Source organism: Dendrobates tinctorius, unplaced genomic scaffold, assembly GCF_039654945.1.
Source record: "Dendrobates tinctorius isolate UK_male_01 unplaced genomic scaffold, ASM3965494v1 ptg000013l, whole genome shotgun sequence".
Classification (NCBI taxonomy): domain Eukaryota; kingdom Metazoa; phylum Chordata; class Amphibia; order Anura; family Dendrobatidae; genus Dendrobates; species Dendrobates tinctorius.
The window spans coordinates 2,132,276-2,155,874 of NW_027361681.1; the positions used below are offsets into that span (position 1 = coordinate 2,132,276).

At 46.9% G+C, this 23,599-nt stretch overlaps 1 protein-coding gene across 3 annotated transcripts in view; it reads left to right on the top strand.

The window, feature by feature from the left end:
- Positions 1-292: 292 nt before the first annotated feature.
- Positions 293-23,599, top strand: part of LOC141068060 (multidrug and toxin extrusion protein 1-like) — a 234,623-nt gene continuing 211,316 nt past the window's right edge. For 2 of the 3 annotated variants that reach the window (XM_073558270.1, XM_073558274.1), the window contains exons 1-2: positions 10,181-10,294; positions 14,428-14,603. In XM_073558270.1, coding sequence (XP_073414371.1) covers positions 14,430-14,603 — 174 coding nt within the window. In that variant the 5' untranslated portion in view covers positions 10,181-10,294; positions 14,428-14,429. Of the gene's footprint in view, positions 661-10,180; positions 10,295-14,427; positions 14,604-23,599 lie in introns of those variants that run through there. The other variant, XM_073558271.1, reaches the window with a different exon arrangement.

Here is a 23,599-nt window from a genome sequence, read left to right on the forward strand (position 1 = left end):
TCGTGCAGGTTTCCTTTAAGAAAATAAAAATGTTCCTGGCTCTAGCTCTAGATAATTGTTGCTCCATACTTGTTATGGCGCCTCAATTTACTGGTTTCACAATGTTAGGAATCTAGGAGGGAATGAAAAGAACACCAGAGGGCGCCATAACAAATATGTAACAGCAATAATGGAAGTAAGGAGAGGACTGCTACATTACGGCATTTATTTATTGATTTTTACTTAAATGCATGTATTTATATTAAAATACAGTTACATAAATTATTTTTAACCCAAAATATTTGCATGAAACTAAATTTAAAAAAAATTAGCCTTGAAGATATCATCATGTCATGTCCTTCAAGAGCCTTCTGGCAGGTGTGTAGCAAAGGTAGAACGGCAAGGAATGCACTTTGCATGTTGGCTGCCTGTAGATGGCACCATCATGCCAGTCTGTCTTGGCTAGGGTATTCAGATGAAGTGGAGTACAGGGGCGGTTTGAGCCGGAACGGAGTTCTCTTTGCCCTGAAACCTTTCTTCTAAACAGGAGTCAGTCATGAGTATGTGGTGGGTGGAGTTGGTTCTTTACTCACTGCTACTTCAGAAGTTGTTTCTACCTCCCCGTCCATGGGATTGGGTCCGGCTGTAGCTGCAGGCAAGACCGGAGACCTTGGGTGCGAGGTAACAGGTTCAGCTTTAGGCCGAGGTCAGACTTCTCATGTATTTCTATGCAGCTGAACGCTCCGGTCCCGAGTGCCAGCTGCAGTGCCGGGTATTGATGTGCGAGACTTGTGCGAGTTTCTCGCAAGTCTGACCCCGGCCTTACTGTGCAATTCGGTTACACACAGCTGCAGCATACATAATAAGACATAGTCCCATTTTAGTGATGTTTCCTTTGTTTCCTGGCCTGCCAGTCTTCGTCTCCTTTCTGCCCGAGTTGTCCTTAGCCCAACTGCTCTTGCTGAACCTAGGGACTCTTCTTGCATAACAGCTTCCCTGAGGACCCCTATCCTTCCCTTTCTCTGCGACTCAGCTGACATCTTCCACACAGGGGTATGACACTCAATACCTCTTTTAAACCTCAAGTCCAAGACTGCCTTGGAGTCCAGATTAAACTTTGGATGTGTTCTCATGCTGTGGTGAAACTTGACCTGACAGCACCTGTTCAGCCTCGCGCATTCCCAGGGACAGCCTTAGGCAAAACCTCTAGGAGAACCAAACACACACTGGCCATAAGAATATAATAAAACTCTTTTTATCACACATATAAATATTGTAAGGCTTCGCTTACTGAATATATTGGGGACACTCACTTGGCTGCAGGATTTAAGGCACAAAGGAACATTTTTCCGCTTAAACAGTCTATGTGGCTTATTATGCAACTCATAAACCTCTCTAGGCCATGTTACACAGACCTCACATAGTCCATAGCACTTCGTAGTATACGGCTTTGAATCAACAGTCTGTTCCAATGGCAGATACTTGTCTGCCCTTACTATAGCCCCCTTGTCTGGAGTTACCTTACAGGAGCTCCTGTTCTCCTCGCTGACTCCTTGTCAGTCCTGGCTTCTCGGGAAGCTGCCTTACTGGGATCACCGTCTCATCCGATTCCTTGGGACAAGAGCACTCCTGACAGTCCAGACCCTCAGAAGGTCCATAGCTTCCCCAACGCAATGCCGTCACATACTCTGCGAGTACATAGTCTCACCCTGTGCTATTCAGGAATCCCATCCACCCGCAGGACCTTCCAACACAGAGACTTTCCATGTCCACAGCCTCACCATGTGCTCTTCAGGAAGTCCGTCCACTCATCGGACCTTCCAACACACAGGCCTGACCTCTTGCAGAACCTTACAACATAGACCATGTGACCCACCCATGGTCACTTTATGTAGCTGGAACCACCCTCCATAGGTGGGAGATGTGTGTGGTTAGCCAGTCCCACCCAGCGCTCCGAGTAACCCTGTAAGCCCCCTAGTATAAACAAAAACAAAGCTCGTGGAACTACAGGTCCAAGAGCAACATTTCAGGCTTACAGTGCAGAGGACCTCCTCCGCTGTGACACATACCGGCCATTTACAACAAGGCCCGTCACTGTCTCACAATATTCACACATCAACATCAGTAGGTCAAACTACAAACAACATCATAACAACCCCCTGTTGCCATGACATCTTCATCAACCCAGCCTCCCCCCTACATGCTCCCATGGCTAAACATGGTCATTCCCCGACCATTTTTATCACACGAAAATCTAAATAGCAAAAAAAACCTGTAAAAAAAGTTCCAAACCCTTCTTTTCCTTTCCCGTGAACAATGTCCATGTCTATTTATACTGTCGGTCCTCCGACTGTTCCAGTCCATTCAGTGAGGCAATGGCCTCCAACAGCAATGCGATACCATTTGAAAACAATGGACTCTGGAACGTTCAACTCTGTGTCAGGATGAGCCATGTAGAACTTGTTTAGACAGTTGGCTTTGAAACATGGCCACTGCAGGAACGGCTTTCCAGGAGTAGGAAGAGCCAGCTGACCTCAACTTTTTTTTCTCTCTTAGAGAAGCCAGTAGGGCGTGGGAACGTTGGACCCGGCCACCACAACATTCATAGAATTGTTGTTTGTGAAGGAAAAATTTGAGACAGCCACATGAGGAGATTCGGCAACGGAGCAGTTATCCTCTCTGGCCCTATTAAGATTTGGTACTCTGGTCTGGGTACCCGCACTAACCTTCCAAGGCAACTTGGGCAGTTCAGATGCCCGGTGTCATGATCCATGCTGGATCAGGACTGATAAAAAGCACAGGTAACCTTTTTTTTTCTTAAGCCGTGCTTAAGTTTGGTTTTTGCCCCCGGTGGCCATTAGGATTATTGCACTGTGGTGTCGTTTGTTCTAAGTTTGCCCCCGGTGGTGGTGAGCGTCATTGCACTCTGGTTTCTTTAGTTAAGTGCACATGATTATAATGCAGGTGTGATTGCTCTGGCTCTGCTATAAAAGAGTCACAGGTGTTGCAATCAGTGTTGGTGATAGTGTTCATTTCAACCATCCTTGGTGGAGGAAGGAGCTGGAGAGCATTCCTTGCAGCACTGTCTTAGCCCTGGTGTGGAAGGAGTCATAGGGGATTTCCTTGTAGCTTTGACAGAGCTTGGTGGCAGCGATTCAGGAGGAGAGCTGCATTCTGGTGGTGGACTCTGTTGCCAGGAGCAAGTGCAACAGAGTAAAGCTAAGTGGGGTTTCCCTGTTTGTGTTTTTCCTTAGTGTGTATTAGTACAGCGGTGGGGCCAGTGCCTGCGCCACCCAGCTCCCTAGCAAGGGATAGGTGTAGGGTGTGCTAGGGCGACAGGTTCCTGATCGGCGCCCAGTGCGGAATCGGCATAGGGAGCGTTAATAGCGGTTGGGACACTGATTCAGGGGAGTGTAGAAGGTCTCCACGTCCCTTTTCCCTATCGCAGGGCCCACCGTTGTAACTGTTTCCCCTTTCCCCGTGTCTTGTTGTTTTAGTTATCGGCCTGCAGGCCGTGTCACACAGGACAGTATCACGTGCCGCGTCTTGTTGTTTACAGTTACCGGCCTGTGGGTCGCGTCACACAGGATGGGTCCACATGACATTATCACCAACCAATAATTTTTTTTTCTGCTGAGCCATGGACCCAGTTCAGCCCTTTGCCCAAATGCTGCAGATCCTTACTAATGAAATTAGGGGGCTGCGCGGAGGGTTGGTGTGGCACTGGCAGCTGCGGCTGTTGGTGGGATCTGGGGGCTTGGTTCAGGAACAGGCTCAGCCAGAACCCAAGATATCCCTCCCTGACAGATTTTCTGGAGGGAGAGATCAATTCTTGATGTTTCAACAAGCCTGAAAATTGTATTTCAGGCTGCGCCCTTGTTCATCAGGGAGTGAAGAGCAATGGGTGGGAATCATTATGTCCCTTCTTAAAGGGGATCCCCAATCCTGGGCCTTCTCCATATAGGACAATTCTCCATCATTAGAGTCCGTGGACGAGTTTTTTGCGGCCTTGGCGCTTGTGTATGGGGATCCTGATGGCGTTGCCCTGGTGGAATCCCGAATCCGTAGGTGTAAACAGGGAGCCCGGATTTCTGAGGAGTACTGCTCAAAGTTTAGGAGATGGGCCACTAACACTCAGTGGAATGACCCTGCACTTAGGAGTCAATTTGTACAGGGTTTGTCTCCAAATTTGCAGGATACTCTGGTGCAGTACGCCACCCCCAGGTCGCTGGAGGCCGCCATGTCCCTTGCCATCCGGGTGGATAGACGCCCTAGGGAAAGGCATATACAAAAAGTGCCCCCTGATGTCCTCGCTAGGGAGGAGGACCCACCAGTGCGGACGGAGGAACCCAGACAGCCCGGTGTTGTTGATACAAAAAAGGGGTTGTCTGCGGCTCGTCATGGTGGGGGGGTATGCTTTTCCTGTGGGAAGCCTGGCCATTTTATGAGAGCCTGCCCAGTTCATGCCAAGTCTCCTGATGAACCCATGCAAGTAGGAGGAGTTAGTTTGTATTCGTAGCTGCCTATGGTTCGGGGAGTGGTGTCGGCATGTTTGTACTGTGGGCAGACTGGTCATGTCCTGAAGGCTTGCCCATTGCGCGCCAAATTATCTGTGCCATCTGAGAAGCCGCATTCCCCTGGTCGCTTGGAGGGAGGCGACCAGGGAGTATACATTTCCTCCATTTTGCCCTCCCAAGGTACCATGTCAGCAGAGGTCTTGACTGGCGGGATACTGGAAGTGATACCGGTGCTTGTGGACAGCGGAGCAGGAGTCAGTCTGGTAGATGCTCGCTTTGTCCAGACTCATGGTGTGAGGTTTAGGACGCTAGCCCAACCTATTAGCATCCAGGCCATAAACTCTGTTCCACTGAGCCAGGGGAGCTTGACCCAAGTCGTAGAGAATATCCATCTGCGTATAGGACATCATGAGGAGTCCTTGTCATGCTACGTCTTGGAGGGAATGCCAGTACCTATCGTTTTAGGCCTCCCTTGGCTGAAAAGACACAACCCGGTAATAGATGGGCGGGCGAGGGAAGTGGTCAGCTGGGGGCACTCGTGTGAGGGCTGCTGCCTAGGAACTACTGTCTCTGCCGTGTCTCTTCAACGGACCCCTTCCTCTCCGATGAGAGCAGCAGATGTGCTACAGGAGAGTAGGGGCAAGTCTCAACTCTCGCCATTGGCCAACCCTGGGAGGCGCAGACCTGGTGGTGGAAAGGGTTGGAGGGTGGTGTACCCCTTGGTGAAGTGCGGCGCTGTGAGTGTGGTGACACAGGGGGACGCCTCTGTTGTCAATCCCAGAAAGAGTTCTCCAAATGGTGGCAAACGAACGAGTGGCAATAAACGTTCAGGTCCGGACCTTTGTGTGAACGAGCGTGTATGGGTGGCCACCAAAAAACATCCAGTGGAAGTGTGTTGTGGAGTGTTACCAGCTCATACCAAACATACACATACACTACTCGTTCCCCAGGTCAGCGCTTCAGAGATGTGTGGTGCCTCCAGAACATACGTTGCCAATACCAGCGGGCTCGTTTGTCATCAACCTGACATGCAGGTAGTTGCTGGGGTGAACTCTGGGTCTGGGCGTCCCCGCTGTAGGTGGTTCCCTGATGAGGAGCAGTCTTCAGGGTCCAGAGGCCCCTCATTAAGGGGAGGGTACTGTCATGATCCATGCTGAATCAGGACTGATAAAAAGCACAGGTAACCTTTTTTTTCTTAAGCTGTGCTGAAGTTTGGTTTTTGCCCCAGTGGCCATTAGGATTATTGCACTGTGGTGTCATTTGTTCTAAGTTTGCCCCCGGTGGTGGTGAGCATCACTGCACTCTGGTTTCTTTAGTTAAGTGCACATGATTATAATGCAGGTGTGATTGATCTGGCTCTGCTATAAAAGAGTCACAGGTGTTGCAATCAGTGTTAATGATAGTGTTCATTTCAGCCATCCTTGGTGGAGGAAGGAGCTGGAGAGCGTTCCTTGCAGCACTGTCTTAGCCCTGGTGTGGAAGGAGTCATACAGGATTTCCTTGTAACTCTGACAGAGCTTGGTGGTAGCGATTCAGGAGGAGAGCTGCATTCTGGTGGTGGACTCTGTTGCCAGGAGCAAGTGCAACAGAGTAAAGCTAAGTGGCGTTTCCCTGTTTGTGTTTTTCCTTAGTGTGTATTAGTACATCGGTGGGGCCAGTGCCTGCGCCACCCAGCTCCCTAGCAAGGGATAGGTGTAGGGTGTGCTAGGGCGACAGTTCCCTGATCGGCGCCCGGTGCGAAACTGGCATAGGGAATGTTAGGAACGGTAGGGACACTGACTCAGGGGAGTGCAGGAGGTATCCACGTCCCCTTTCCCTATCGCAGGGCCCACCATTGTAACTGTTTCCCCTTTCCCCATGTCTTGTTGTTTTAGTTACCGGCCTGCGGGCCGTGTCACACAGGACAGTATCACGTGCCGCGTCTTGTTGTTTACAGTTACCGGCCTGCGGGTCGCGTCACACAGGACGGGTCCACGTGACACCTGGAGCATGTACTATGCGGGTGGGGGTGGATGTCGTTGTTGGTGTTCCTGCTCAAAATCCACTTCTCCCTTCCAACAGGTGATCTCTCCACCGCATACCACCCTTTTCTGCACAAAACCTTGCAGAAATTTACTTTCTCTCCCATGTAGAGGCTATGCAGGCGGTAGGGCAAAGTCTCTCTTTTAACCATGGCCTGATTTACATGCACCTCATCGACCGTGCCTTGCTCTTTGATTAACCCATAACCTTTTACGTGGCTAAAGTGCACAACATGGCCTTCGGTACATCGTAGCAACCTATTCCACTCATTGATCACGCTGTCAAAAAGTTTTTTCTAATATCTAATCTGTATCTTTTGTCTTTCAGTTTCATTCCATTGCTTCTTATGTTTCCATGTGCAAATGAGAATAAGGATGATCTCTCTACACGGTGACATCCCTTCAGATATTTGTAGACAGTTATTAAGGCTCCACTTAGCCTTCTTTTTTTGCAAGATAAACATTCCCAGATTTTTTAAATGTTCCTTGTAGGACATACTTTGCAAGTCCGCTCACCACATTGGTAGCTCTTTTGTGAACTTGCTCCAGTTCTTCAATATCTTTTAAAATGGGGTGCCCAGTACTGGATACAATATTCCAGATGAGGCCTGGCCAAGGAGAAGGGGATAATTGTTTCACGTGATGTAGACTCTACGCTTCTCTTAATGCATCCTAGTGTTAGGTTCCTGCCTCTACACAGGAGGAATCCCGAGTCTTGCTTTCTGCGGTCTCCCATTCAGTCCTGACCGCAGAGGAGGTTGCTCAGCAAAGGCGTTGATCCCAACATCTTGCTCAAGCTAGTGCTGTCAGGTTGGTTGCTGCTGCTGCTGCCACCTCTGGTTCAGCTTTAGCAATCCGCACTAGTCAGCAGCGAGCAGCTCAGGAGGCTAAGTCCTTTTTGCAGCCTATTGAGCATGCCCGTGGGACGACCTCTCATTGGACGTCGGAGGTCACATGCTCAGGCACTCAAGCAGCTCGGATTGGACCATCAGGAAGGTCCCGGAAGAACGCTGCTATAAAAGGCTCGCATGGCCGCTCGGCCATGCGCTAATATAGACTCTAATGGCTATGCGTGTGTATGATGATGGATGCTTGTGCCAGGTGACTGACTCATTATGACTCCTCCCTTGGTTGTGCATGAGTTAGGATTTATAGAGTCAGAGTCAGCGCCGAGTTGTGGCACTGCCTAGCACCGCAGTGCTCCCAGCTCCTCACACATGCTAGCGCCAGAGTGTGCCATTCAGCACAAAGCACTACGTTACCGCATATACTGCGGCATCCGTCAGAGCGGCGCCGTGCGCAGATAGTGCAGTTTCCAGCTCTAAGTTAAGCTGGTTAGTGGCATCCGCCAGTGCGGCTCTGCATGCTCCAGTAGCGGTTGTCTTTAGTTCTGTTCTCCTGGCATCGCAGTTGCGGTGCCGCACGCTAGTGAGTCAAGAGGGACTCTAACCCTGTGTCCTTGGGGCAGAGTCTTGTATCTCTACACTAGCGCTCTCCTTGCCGGGCTCTGTGAGCACAACAGGCTCCGGCGTATGTGCCAGCGGCTCTGTGAAGTAACAGAGTTCGCTCCTGTACACACCGGATCAGTAGTTAACCCGCCGGTGTTCAGTGCTCCGCCATTACTGAGCAGCAGTTTTCCATCTCTGCACGATGGACCCCGAGTTGCGATCGCACTTCCTTATATTTTATATTTAGTAAGATTCGCAACCCTAACACCTAGAAATGTTTGCTTTTTTTGCTGCTGCATCACACTGTTGACTCATGTGCAGTCTGTGATCTATTAGTATACCCAATTCTTTTCACACGTGCTGGTGCTTAGTTCTATTCTTCACATTCTTGCAAATGTAATTTTTATTTTTCTTGCCCAGATGTAAAATCTTGCATATATCCCTTTTTAAATAAAAATTTATTAGTCACTGTACATTGTTCAAGCTTATCTAGATCCTTCTCAATCCTTCCTCCATCTTCTTTAGTGTTTGCTATCCCTCCTAGCTTTGCATTGTCTGCAAATTTGATCAGTTTATTTTCAGTTCCCTTATCGAGATCATTTATAAAAATGTTGAACAACACTGGGGCCAGGACAGAGCCTTGTGGTTCTCCACTTGAAACACATTTTCAATTGGATGGGCAACCATTTATTACCACTATTTGGGTCCGATCACTGAGCCAGTTATGAATCTACCTAACCATAGTCTCGGCTCACTCGGACCCATATAAGTCTATAGGTGCGAGTGGCACAGCGCACATCATTCGGATATCACCTGAGTGCGGTGCGATATACGCTGACCCCGGCAATGGAGGAGATGGAGAAATTAGTTTCTCAGCCTCCTCCGCAGCTGTGCTCTGCTCCTCTCTGTGCGAGAGGATCAGAGCATAGTCGCATGACACTCGGCGCCCGCTTACAGCAGAGCAGGAGCTGAGGGTCATTAGTATATCGCATCTGATGCCATATGATAGTGTGACCCCAGCCTTAGTCCGAGACCGGAAAAATCTTTTCTATGCCAACTGGTCTAACCCCTCCCAAACTGTGGGCTAAACCCAACTCTTAACTGTCTTATCCCCAGTGTAGTGCAATCTATATTTCTGTACTTAGTGTTGGCCCTCTAGTGGACAGACCTCACGCATTCCCAGGAATAGACTTAGGGAAAGCCTATAGAACCAAACACACAGCGGCCATAGGAATATAATTTATTTATTTTACTCATTTATATAACGCCATTAATTCCACAGCGCTTTATAGACATCATCATCGCTGTCCCCGATGGGGTTCACAATCTAAATTCCCTATCTGTATGTCTTTGGAATGTGGCAGGAACCGGAGTACCCGGAGGAAACCCACGCAACACGGGGAGAACATACAAACTCCCTGCAGTTGTTCTCCTTGGTGGGATTTGAAGATAATAAAATCTTTTTTATCACACATATAAATATTCATACATCAACATCAGTACATCAGGCTATAAAACAACATCATAACAACCCACCTGTTACCACAACGTCTTCATCAATCCAGCCTCCCCCTACACAGATACAGGGCTATGGCAGGAAGCTGAAGCTTTGCCCCGAGGGCAGGAACAAGCAACTTGCTATGAACGATTCTCTGCCAGGATTGTTTTCAGGGACATGTGAGACTGTGAGCCCTCGCAGGCAGGGTCCTCTCTCCTCCTATACCAGCCCTGACTTGTATTGTTTAAGATTACTGTACTTGTATGTATTATGTATACCCCTCCTCACATGTAAAGCGCCATGGCATAAATGGTGCTATAATAATAAATAATAATGACGTTGCCTGCCTTGAGAAGAAGGGGGGATCCCGTACCTCCTTCACCCGCTGACCCCTGGCCCACCTTTCTACCAGCCGTTATACAGGACAAGGTTTACCAGCATTGCAGGGTATCCCTTTACTATCACCGCTGGGTATGCATGAGCAGACATTTCTGGTTTTGCTCACAGCCCCTGTCCCCAGCATGGCTGATAGCAGAAAACAATTGATTGCTTCCCTCCCCCTGTACTCGCAGTGTCCCATTTATGTCCCGTTGCAGCACGTCCATTTGCTAATTTGTGATTTCTGTTCCGTTTTCTGTGTGTGCTGCTGGCACCAGTACAAGGTTCTCATACTGGAATAATCTGCACTTTCTTGGCTGGGGCAGAGTATAGGAGGAGCCTGGGTAGACCTTAAAAAATCACGGGAGGAAACACCCAGAGCGCAAAATCTCCCACAACCTCTACCCTGCAGTGACACCACAGAGCTCAGCGAGTGGAGGCAACGTCGGCAAAGTAAGACTCAACCCCTACTTCTATCTGCCTCTATCAAATCCTTTGGAAACTGCCCATATAGCAATCCCCCAATAATTCTGGAATTGCTCCTGGGATAAGCTGACGCGCTCCATGATGCCACAGCCACATGGCATTCTTTTATGGCAGCCTGTAGCCTGGCAGGCACTGATTCTGCCATACTTAGAGGGGATCCCCCACTTTTGTTAGAAGGGTCCCCTCACTATAAGATGATTGTCTATCAATCAGCAGCAATCCATGTTGGCAACAAGCGCTCAGTTCCTCTGCAGCGCCGCCACAGGTGAAATTCATGCACTGCATGATGTCCATTCAAATCAATGGGCTGTCTGTGTAATGTATGGCCGTGCCGGGTCCTCCGCAGCGAGACACTCTGCTCTCCTGAATACTTCGTATTATCTGCAGGATTCAGAGAAGCTTTGCAGGTATATGCATGTCTCCCATGGAGCCGGAGGGACACTCCCAGAGTTGGGGGAAGGTGGGGGGGGGGGGATTCCTCTGCAGCCAGGAAGGTTGGTCTCTTTTAAATCACTGCTGTTCTGTTTGGGTCAATATGACCCAAAATAAAATTTGAGACCCTGCAGATTTTTTATTATGCGGATCTGAAACTTGTGATTAATTGACTTCCTCATTTGAGGGGTTGATATTATGAGTCTTGGTTTTTTTGTTTGTTTTTTTGTTTACTTCTTGCTACACGCTTGTTGTTACACTTGTACTGTTCTGGTCAGTATGACCCGATAATATTTTATACTGTTCAACAGGTCAATAATTATTTCTGCCTGCAAAATTTCTGTGCACTTCATCTCATGATTCAAAAGGGTGGAGGTTTCACTGTTCTTATCAGTGAGCAAGTACCGTCCTCATCCAGGCATTTCTCTTTCCATTCTGTGAGAGAGGACACTGAGCTGTGAGGACACATCTTTATCGCTATGTAGCACATACACTAGGCTTTTCTTCTCAAATTATTCAATTCTGTTCTTTAGACTGCATATTGTAAAGCCATTTTTTTTTATTACTGTGTCATGATGTAAGCTTCATTCTTCATTTGTTTATGATCAACCATGTTCACATACAGTTTAATAATGAAATAGGTCTTCAAATAAAACACAGTAGCTAAAATCATCCTTTCTAATAGGTTGGGTCATATTGACTCGAAACAGTACAAGTGTATAGTAAATGCGATCAGAACATCATGTTAATTGTATCTTCACCTTAAGGGTGAGTGCACACAGTGCGGATTCAGCTGTGGATTTTTCCACACGGATTTGCAGGTAAAACTGCAGGTAAAATGACCTGCGGTTTATCTGCGGATTTGTCAGTGGTTTTCCCCTGCGGTTTGACACCTGGACAATGGAACAGGTGTCAAACCGCTGCGGAATCTGCAGAAAGAATTGATATGCTGCAGTTTTAGCCTAAGTGCACACGTACCGGAACTCTCGCGGAAATTACCGTGAGAATTCCGGAATTCCAGTCCGCGGGAAAATCGCATTTTAAATTCCCGCGATTTTCCCGCGGAAAAACTAGCATTTTGCAAGCGTATTTAGCTTGCAAAATGCTAGCGTTCTCCAAGCGATCTGTAGCATCGCTTGGAGAACTGATTGACAGGTTGGTCACACTCGTCAAACATAGTGTTTGACAAGTGTGACCAACTTTTTACTACTGAGACCGCCTATGCGGCATCAATAGTAAAAGATAGAATGTAAAAAAAAAATAAAAAATGGTGTTATTCTTACCCTCCGACGTCCCTCGCATCCGTTCCCAGTAATCCTTTGCGAAAATGCCCGCGATGACGTCAGTTCTCGCGGGATCGCGACGTCTCACGGTAATTCGCGATGACGTCGCGCGAATGACCGCGAGACTTCGCGATCCCGCGAGAACGGACCCCATCGCTGGCATTTTCGCAAAGGACTACTGGGAACGAGAGCGTGAAGAGAAGCAGGAAGACTGCGCGGGACGTCGGAGGGTGAGAATAACAATATTTTTTATTTTTAAATTCTATTTTTTACAGGGATATGGTACCCAAAGCCCGGAGGACAGTCTCCTCTCCTCCGGACCGTGGGTACCATCCGCAAATGTTTTGCTTACTTTCCGCATGGTGTGCACAGCCACATGCGGGATGTAAGCGGAACAATGCATTCCTATGGGTGCGGGATCGCCGCGATTCCGCAAATTAATGAGCATGCTGCGGTTTTTACCGCTAAGCGATTCCGCCGGGGTAAAAACCGCAGCATTAGTACAGCATTGCGGAATCCCATAGGAATGCATAGGATGCTTATTTTTCGCGTTTTCGCGGCAAAATCGCGCGGTTAAAACCGCCGCGGAAACGCGAAAAAAACGCCACGTGTGAACTCAGCCTTAAAACCGCAGCAAATCCACGCGAAAAAATCTGCAGCATGTGCACAGCGTTGTTAAAATCCATTGCTTTGCATTGTACTGTACAATGTCTGCGGAACTGCTGCGGATCTGTAGGGCCAAATCCAATGTGGATCCGCAGCAGAATCCACAGCGTGTGCACATACCCTAAGGACTCATTTATAGTTGAATAGAATGGTGGATCATTTGCTCCCTGCTGCACCATTCGCCTGTGTTATGTCACATCATATGGCGGCATAATTCTGTGCGAGTATGTAGGGCCATCATACTGTGTAGAGGTATCAAAAGAAGCATAATAATGTGGGGGACTTCATACAATGCTTGGGCATCATAGGGGACATAATACTCGGGGGCATCATATGGGGGCATAGACCTGTGAGTGGGCACCACACTATGTGTGGGCATCATATGGAGACATAATACTATGGGGGTATCATATGGGGGCATAGTCCTGTGAGTGGGCATCTTACTATGTGTGGGCATCATAAGGGGACATAATACTATATAATAATCTTTATTTTTATATAGCGCTAACACATTCCGCAGCACTTTACAGTTTGCACACATTATCATCGCTGTCCCTGATGGGGCTCACAATCTAAATTCCCTATCAGTATGTCTTTGAAGTGTGGGAGGAAACCCACGCAAACACGGGGAGAACATACAAACTATGGGGGCATCATAAGGGGGCATAGTCCTGTGAGTGGGCATCAGACTATATGTGGACATCATATGGGGGCATAATACTATGGGGGCATTATACTATGTCTTGGCTCCATGTGGTGACATAATACTATGGGGGCGTCATACTATGTTTGGGTTCCATATGGTGACATAATACTATGGGAGCATCAGACTACATGTGAGCATCATATGAGGATATAATACTATGGGAGCATTATACTATGTCTGGGCTCCATATGGTGACATAATACTATGGGGGCATGAGACAATATGTGGGCATCATATGGGGAAATAATACTATGGGAGCATCATACTATGTTTGGGCTCCATATGAGGACATAATACCATCATATGCGGGCATGCTGCTGTGGGAAGGCATCATATGGGGGCATCATACGATGTGTGGGCATCACATAGGAACAAAATACTATGGTAGCATCATAATGTATGAGGGCATCCTATGGGGCATAATACTATGAGGGACCGTTATATGGGGACATAAAACTGTGTGGGGGCATCATATAGTGGAAAAGTATGTACATGGAGGGGACAACCACAGATGGAAGAGTGCAGCGTAGGGCTGTGAGATTTTACGGTAATGCAGCTCTTACCCAGGCTATTGGGGACAGCTCAATTAATTTACATGGGTTTCCGCAGAGCGGTCATATCCAACCCTTCCCTTTGGCGTCCTGTCTGAGCAGCTCCCTGCCTTCTTCCATGGTGTAGTGGAATGACATCTCCCCCATCCCTCTCTGATTACAGCTCCTATCATTGTCGCATATGAAGAATATTTAGCAGGGCTGTCGGTACACGGCCGGGATTTATTAGATCTTACAGTTATATTAAAAAGAGGCCGTGAAATGACATTTTAATCCTTCTGCTACTTTTAAAGTGGAAGAAGCCAATTATGACAAGAGCTGCAGATCAAAATAGGTCTGATCACCTAGCTTTTCTAAGATACTGAATGGTGTGTTAAGTAAAATGAGGAGTTACAGTTCTACAGATTGTTTTCTTTTGTGGTTGACTAGTATTTAACATTTAATGTCATAATTTCCCAACAGTAATGGAAAAGGAGGAGGAAGAAGTCACAAGCCCGGAGGGCACTACTGTCACTGGCATCGACAGCAACATAGAGGAGGATCCAGACACGACAGGATGTCTACAGAAGATGCGACATATTAATCCAAAGGCCATTCTCCAGGAGATGCGGAAGATCATAATACTAGCTGGACCAGCGGTAAATAAACTGAAACTCACAATATTCCACAGTGCGCCACATACAGTTGTTATCCAAGGCACAGACGGCTTCTGGGTAGGAAGCATTAATCTATAAGCCAAGTACCAAAGCCAATAACACTATTGGAGATTAATTTGGCATTTTATTACACTCTCACATATTCTTGCATATAGGGGCAGTATTATAGTAGTTATATTATTGTACATAGGGCAGTATTATTGTAGTTATATTCTTGTACAAAGGAGCAGTATTATAGTAGTTATATTCTTGTACATAGGGGCAGTATTATAGTAGTTATATTCTTGTACATAGCGAGCAGTATTATAGTACTTATATTCTTGTACATAGGGCAGTGTTATAGTATTTATATTCTTGTACATAGGGGGGCAGTATTATAGTAGTTATATTCTTGTACATAGGGGCAGTATTATAGTAGTTTTATTCTTGTACATAGGGTCAGTATTATAGTAGTTATATTATTGTACATAGGGCAGTGTTATAGTATTTATATTCTTGTACATAGGGGGGCAGTATTATAGTAGTTATATTCTTGTACATAGGGGCAGTATTATAGTAGTTTTATTCTTGTACATAGGGGCAGTATTATAGTAGTTATATTATTGTACATAGGGCAGTGTTATAGTATTTATATTCTTGTCCATGGGGGGCAGTATTATAGTAGTTATATTCTTGTACATAGGGGCAGTATTATAGTAGTTATATTCTTGTACATAGGGGCAGTATTATAGTAGTTATATTATTGTACATAGGGGCAGTATTATAGTAGTTATATTATTGTACATAGGGCAGTGTTATAGTATTTATATTCTTGTCCATAGGGGGGCAGTATTATAGTAGCTATATTCTTGTACATAGGAGCAGTATTATAGTAGTCATATTCTTGTACATAGGGGCAGTATTATAGTAGTTATATTCTTGTACATAGGGCAGCATTATAGTAGTTATATTCTTGTACATAGGGGCAGTATTATAGTAGTTATATTCTTGTACATAGGGGGTAGTATTACAGTAGTTATATTCTTATACATAGGGGGCAGTATTATAATAGTTATATTCTTGTGCATGGGGGCAGTATTATAGCAGTTATATTCTTGTACATAGGGGGCAGTATTATAGTAGTTATATTCTTGTATATAGGACCAGTCTTATAGTAGTTATATTATTGTACATAGGGCAGTATTATAGTAGCTATATTCTTGTACATAGGAGCAGTATTATAGTAGTTATATTCTTGTTCATAGGAGCAGTATTATAGTAGTTATATTCTTGTACATAGGGGCAATTTTTTATTAGTGAAAAACAAACAGTACATATTACTGTACATTCTGATCATAAATGTCAAAACATTAATCATTCAACAAAAGCAATACAAGTCCAATAAAATGAAATGTTACAATACTATTAGTTCAAGTGCATTGCTCTGGAAAGAGGGAGAAAAAAAAATAAAATAATAACAACCAACACAAATGGTAAATCCAAATTAATCACATTAATCCATATGTACATTTCTCCATAATGTTTTGTAGTTTCCGTTCTTCCTCATCTCTAGACATTTTATACACCTCAGTTCCGACATGATCAGGTTCACTGCTGTCGTATGATGGAAGGGTTCCTACTGATGGCGACTCGGGTTCTCATATGCCAGTGATACTTTATGACTGTTATAATCAGATACAAGGTCCCCTGGTTGATGTAACTTACAGTAGATGGTACACCATAGATGATTTCTGTGTATTTTAGGGACTGCAATCTTGGGACTTTTAACTTGCAGGATATTTCTTCAAATATTTTCCTCCCACCCCAGCACTCTGTTATAAAATTTGCCATTCTTATACATAAGGGTAAGTATTTGGCTGAGTTCACATGTGGCGTTTTTTTCCGTTTCCGCGGCGTTTTTAACCTCGCGATTTTGCTGCAAAAACGCAAAAAATAAGCATCCCATGCATTCCTATGGGATTCAGCAATGCTGTGCTAATGCTGCGGTTTTTACCGCGGCGGAATCGCTTCACGGTAAAAACCGCAGCATGCTCATTAATTTTGCAGAATCGCGGCGATCCCGCACCCATAGGAATGCATTGTTCTGCTTACTTTCCGCATGTGGCTGTGCACACCATGCGAAAAGTAAGCAGAATAATTGCGGATGGTACCCACGGTCCGGAGGAGAGGAGACTGTCCTCCGGGCTTTGGGTATCATATCCCAGTAAAAAATAGAATTTAAAATAAGAAATATTGTTATTCTCACCTTCCGACGTCCCGCGCCACCTTCCCGCCTCTCTCCACACTCCCGTTCCCAGTAATCCTTTGCGAAAATGCCCGCAATGACGTCCGTTCTCGCGGGATCGCGAAGTCTCGCGGTCATTTGCGCGACGTCATCGCGAATGACCGAGAGACATCACGATCCCGCAAGAACAGACGTCATCGCGGGCATTTTCACAAAGGATTACTGGGAACGAGAGCGTGGAGAGAGGCGGGAAGGCTGCGCGGGACGTCGGAAGGTAAGAATAACACCATTTTTTATTTTTTTTGTTATTTTTTACATTTTATCTTTTACTACTGATGCTGCATAGGCGGCCTCAGTAGTAAAAAGTTGGTCACACTTGTCAAACACTATGTTTGACGAGTGTGACCAACCTGTCAATCAGTTCTCCAAGCGATGCTACAGATCGCTTGCAAAATGCTAGTTTTTCCGCGGGAAAATCGCGGGAATTTAAAATGCGATTTTCCCGCGGAATGGAATTCCGGAACTCTTGCTGTAATTTCCGCAAGAGTTCCGCTACATGTGAACTTAGCCTTATAGTAGTTATATTCTTGTACATAGGAGCAGTATTGTAGTAGTTATATTCTCGATCATAGAGACAGTATTATAGTAGTTATATTCTTGTATATAGGGACATTATTATAGCAGTTATATTCTTGTACATAGGGGCAGTATTATAGTAGTTATTTTCTTGTACATAGGGGGCAGTATTATAGTAGTTATATTCTTGTATATAGGGACATTATTATAGCAGTTATATTCTTGTACATGGGGGCAGTATTATAGTAGTTATATTCTTGTACAGAGGAGAGTATTATAGTAGTTATATTCTTGTACATAGGGCAGTATTGTAGTAGTTATATTCTTGTATATAGGGGGCAGTATAGTAGCTATATTCTTGTACATAGGGGGCAATTTTTATTGTATAAAACCAACAAATACAATTAAAATAAACAGAATTCTTCCTTAATACAAAACAAATTCTCATGAATGCATCAGACAATTATAGAACTAAATTAATACATTAGGAATAAAGGTAACTTAGAGTTCACTCCTGTGGAAGGAAGAATATGAAATAAACACTTTTAGTAACACGGTCATGTTATTATCCCACAGACACATTCCTCCATAGTTTCCCATTACTCTGACTTTTCTTTATCTCTATCGCTCTTATCCATCTGAGCTCGGACAGTATCTTTGTGGCTGCGGTGACGGGATGGAAGGGCTCGCTGTGGAGAGACACTCGGGTTCTCATGTGCCAGTGGTAATACTTAATGGTGGTAATGATCAGGTACATTGTCCCCCTGTCGATGTTACCGTCAGTGGATGGGACTCCATAGATAATGTCAGGGTATTTCAGGGACAGCAGTCTGGGGATTTTCAGCTTGGTCGATACTTCCGTCCATATTTCCCTACCTCCCCAGCAATCACAAATAAAATGCTCCATGGTTTCCTCCTGCTGACAACCAAGGGGACAGTTCCGATCCGAAACACTTAAATATTTTAAGTTCCCCCTCACAAAGAGCTTCCCATGTAGTGACAGCCAAGCAATGTCAAAAAACTTTGCTGGAAGTCGCCTCCCATTGAGGAACCGGAGACTGTCCTGAAGGGTCTTGGTGGCACAATCTCTTAGGGCCAGTGGAGAGTAAAAGAAAGTCCTACATATATGAGCACACAGATCTTTCCTCGTATTACTCTCAATGTAAGACTTCTGCAGTCCCCACTTCCTGACACACTTCAGACCATATTCCAGATACTGGGGGAGGTGGTCACCTGTCCATCTCCTCCTCTTGAGACTGCCGCCTCGCACCCAAGATTCCGCAAAAGGCAATATCCAATACCTGATACTATTCGCCCACAGGGAGCTACTGTTTGAATCCATACTCCCAAAATTTACTTTCAGAAACAAGGAGTCAAAGAAAACCCTTGGATTTAACATATCCAGCCCGCCCTCACTCCGCCGTAGGTACGTTATTCCCCTCTTTATCAGGTTCATCCTGTTCCCCCACAAGAGCAGGAAGAACAGGCTGAGGAGCCTCGCCGAGAAGGATTCTGGCAAAGGAAAAACGACAGAGACATACAAGAAGACGGGGACCAGGTACGTCTTCAACATAGCAACCCTTTCTCTGTAAGTCAGCCTCCAGTTCATCCATCGCTGAACCTTTGCATTTCCGGTCTCCAATTTTTCCTCCCAATTTAGGCTGGCATTATCTTCCCTCCCAAATTTCACCCCTAAGATCTTAATATGGGTGGAGGCCTTAACAAACTGCGGCAGATCAAAGTCTGGGTCAGATTGCAATGTCCACAGAGCTTGACTCTTCTCAAGGTTGACCAGAGACCCGGAGGCCTCTGAGTAACTTCTGATGGCCGCAGACAACATCTGCACCTCATGAGGATTAGATATCACCAGCGTCACATCATCCGCGTAGGCAACCACCTTCAGAGGCAAGCAGTGGGGGACCGGCACCCCCCAAAAGTTACACTCCTGCAGTGACCTCAGAAACGGGTCTATGGCAAAAACATACAGGAGTGGACTCAGCGGGCAGCCCTGTCTCACCCCCGCCTCAACTCCAAAAGTGCCACCCTGCCAACCATTAATCAGAGGAAAGCTCACCGCCTCTCTGTACAAAGTCTTCAGCCAATCCACAAATTGTCCTGGAATACCGTACTTTGACAAAGTGGCCCACAGATAATCATGATCAACTCTGTCAAAGGCTTTAGCCTGGTCCAGACTGACAACATATCTCCCACACCGCAGAGCTTTACATCTCTCAAACATCTCCCGTATCGAGATGACCGCTCCAGAGATGTTCCGCCCTTTTACTGTGCCAAACTGAGAGCCTACCAACAGTGCCGGCGACAAACAGACTAACCTAGAAAACAGGATCTTCGCCAGAATCTTCCTGTCAACATTCAAGAGGGCAATTGGCCTCCAATTCTTGATGTCGCTCGGCTCCTTACCTTTAGACAGCAGAATTAATGAGGACACTCTCATGGATGGAGGCATCAGGTGATTTTCTAGACAATTTTTGTAAACATCCACAAGAATTGGAGCCAGGAGGTCTCTGAATTTCTTATAAAATTCTGCTGTTATACCATCCGGACCTGGTGCCTTCTTCAGATGTAACTTATCAATGGCCTCCTTAACCTCCTCCACCGTTAATTCTGCTGTCAAAGGAGAAAAGTCCAGATCATTAGTATCAGGCGTTGGAGTTGCCTCCAAGAATTGAGTCATTTTATGTTTATCCAAAGCCTTCCTCTGAAACAAGTCAGTATAATAAGAATTCACAACTGCCAGGATACCCTCCCGAGATTCCTGCAATACACCCTGGGAGTCAATGAGACCTGTGACCAATTTATTGGCCACCCACTCCCGGCAATTCTCAAAGGGATCAGGTGCCCCTAAGACCTCATAATCCCGTTCAAGAACCAAGGAGGTATACCTGCTGTACTGATACTGCCTTATCTCAGATTTCAACCGGTCGATCTTCTCTTTGTTACCCCCGCCCTCCGAATAGAGTGACTCCAATTCTTTGCGCAGCCTTAGGTACTGGCTATACTTACTCCTGCCCTTCTTAACTGACAGTCTCTTCAAGAGGTATCTGATATCATCCTTGACGTCCTCCCACCAGTCGGCCATGTTGTCATAGAAGTCCACTCTCTGTAGATGACCCTGCAAAAGGGAGTGGACACAACTCTGGACAGAGACATCATGGAGGAGGCTGGAATTGAGTCTCCATAACCCCCTACCAACATCAGCTCGCTTAGTGGCCCCCAGGCAGAAATATAGGGCAAGATGGTCTGAGTATGGGACGACTCTCTCACTCATGGCACCAATGACTTCCGTGGGACTTACAAAAGCCAGATCTATTCTACTGCCTCTATTGGAGCAGGAATAGGTTAATTTTGGCTTTCGACCTCCCCGTTTAAAGATGTCCCCTAATCCGGCCTGCAGGACTATGTTATTCAAGATCCTACCATCCCTCGTCACGGTTCTACCTGAGGAGTTGTCACCTGATGTCAGTATGGCATTAAAGTCCCCCGCCATTATCACTGGAAGAGAGGTGAACAGATAAGGCTTGACATCATTAAATAACTGTATCCTGTCAGTCACCGTCTGTGGCCCATAGATGTTAATAAGCCTAAGTCGCCTCCCATGGACAGTGACTTCCAGGACCAGACACCTTCCCATAACCACCTCCGTCATCCTATGTACTGTCACATCCCTGGTGTTAAACAGAATGGCGACCCCGGCGTACGACTCCACAGCCAGTGACCAAAAAGAGGGACCAGACCGCCATTCCCTCTCAGCCTCCCTCATGAGCCCCTGAGTCGTCAGCCGCGTCTCCTGCAGAAAGAGGACATCTGCGTCCAGGTATCGGAGATGGTCATAGACAGCGTGCCTAGTCCTCCTCACCTTAATGCTGTTCACATTACTGGATGTTATTTTTAATGCGAAATCCGCCATCACAATGCCACAACAGAGGAGCAGAGATGTAAAAGCCGCCATCATAAGTCTGGGTCACAGATGTTCTGACTACCACCGGTCTCCATGTCAGACTGTATCTCAGTGTCAGCAAGTACGGGCTTCCGTTTTGTAGGGGGATCGTCCGCTACGTCCCTGTCATACTCAGTCTCTATTCTTTTTATCTCTTCCTCCAAGTCCCCATCAGACTCAGACAAAACATCAAACTTATTGGACACGACCATCACACCTGCCGAACTCTGGACTTTTTTCCTGCCACCCTGGCTAGTGACATACTCCTCCTCAGGTTTACGGGAGTCCTTGTCCTTTTTTTTCCTTTTTACCTGATTACAGCCACTTTCTTCAGCTAGAGATGGTGATACTGAAGAGGTGGCAACATGTGGCTGCTGGACCTGAGGGACGACCTCCATGCTCCCCTCTGTACAAAGCTGCTCTGATGTTACCTGAGCGGACCCCTGGTGGACCTCTGACCTGGTCAGTACTGTCCCTGACATTAAAGCCTCCTCCTCCTGAGCCTCTGTCCATGTCACTAACTCCTCATCAGGAAGGAGCTTGCATATATTGTGCCAGGCATCAGGACAGTCCCTGTGAGGGTGGCCGATCTCCCCACAGAGATTGCACTTGATGTTCTGGCAATCTGCCGCTAAGTGGCCGACTTCCCCGCACAGGCTGCACTTTACCACGGTACAGGTGTTTGCCAGGTGACCCACTTTACCACACTTAAAACACTTTCATGGCTGCCCAGGGTAGAAGCAAACCCCCTTCTCCCTCCCGATAAAGAAGGAGTTGGGTAAGTGAGCCGTGATATTGTTGTGCTGGCGCAGTTTCACCAGCACCTTCCATCCACCGGTCCATATACCGTCCACATCCCTGTTTTTGGTGAGGTCGGAGACAAGGTCACAATGCCTCCGGAGCCACACCACAATGTCCTGCGGGGGAACAGCCTCATTCCAAAAGATGATATTAACCGTGGCGGTATCCAGTTTAGATATTGGAATGAAGCTGAACTTATTCCAGCCATCAACGTCCCTGAACTTGGGGAAATTGGCCCAGAATCTGTCCAGATCAGACATAAGCTTAAAGCTGATATCATAGCCCTGTCTGTCTGGCAGATTGATGACCGCCAAGATATTAACCGGCGCAAACCCCATCTGGCGTCACAGAAGCTCCCTGACCACCAGCCTCCTGTCCGGCAGATCCTCCTTGGCACCTCTGTGCCTGAACCGCACCACATTCCTCCTTTTGAAAGCCTGCCCAGTGTAATTGGAGCTGGAGGTAAAGGATGGAGCGCCGCGGCTCCAAACATTACTGGGAGGGACCTGTGGGGCCACACTGGGCTGACTGACAGGGCGAGGGTCTGCAGCGGAGGGGCCTGTTGCACCTTGTGTGCTGGAAACCAAAGGGGGGAAATCACAGACATTTTGCACATTATTATCATCATCATCAATCTCAATAGCATCATCAGGATGCGCAATGTCCACCACAGTCTCTGTACCCCCTTCAGCCCCCAACCCCACATGAACAGTATCAATATTCCCAGAATTAGTGCTCTCCTGGGCTCCAACAGTAGATGCAGTCTCATGTCCACTGTCTTGCTGTTGTGCTGGGCATGCTGGGACTTGTGGTACCGCTGGGATCTGAGCCTCTTGCTCCTGCTTGGGGTCTGCCGCAGGTAGTTGCGGCTGCTGGTGCAGTATCTGACCCTCCTTAAAACAGAAGCTAGCAGGCTGCAGCACCGGCCGTACCTGCTGCCGGGTCCCACCTGGGACAATGTCTGTGCGGGAACCAGCAGAGTCCTGCGTGCAGGACCTAAACCGCTCCTGGTTCCTATATGTCTCTGCCAGGGGCCCTATCCTCACCAGCACACAGTCTATGTCCCGCACCACAGTCGCTAGTTCTACCCCCAGTGCATTCAGTCTCTGGTCATATACAGAGTGATCCCCAGGATTCGCAGCCTTCAACTTGTAAATACAGTCAATTTCCATTTGCAGAAGATTCCTCTGCTGCTGCAACTCACCCATCCTCCTGACCAGTCCTGGTATCTCCTCTGCCAGCTGTAGCTCCGGGGCACGCGGCGGCTCCTTCTGGGGTCTTGCTTTAGGGGTTGACACGTTGGTTTTTAATGTCGCTGGTTTTGTGGCTCCAGCATCCGCAACACTTTTACCGCTGCCACCAGCCTGCAACCTCGTGCGTCCAGAGCTCGCCATGCTGGTCACCACATGTCCCAGCTGA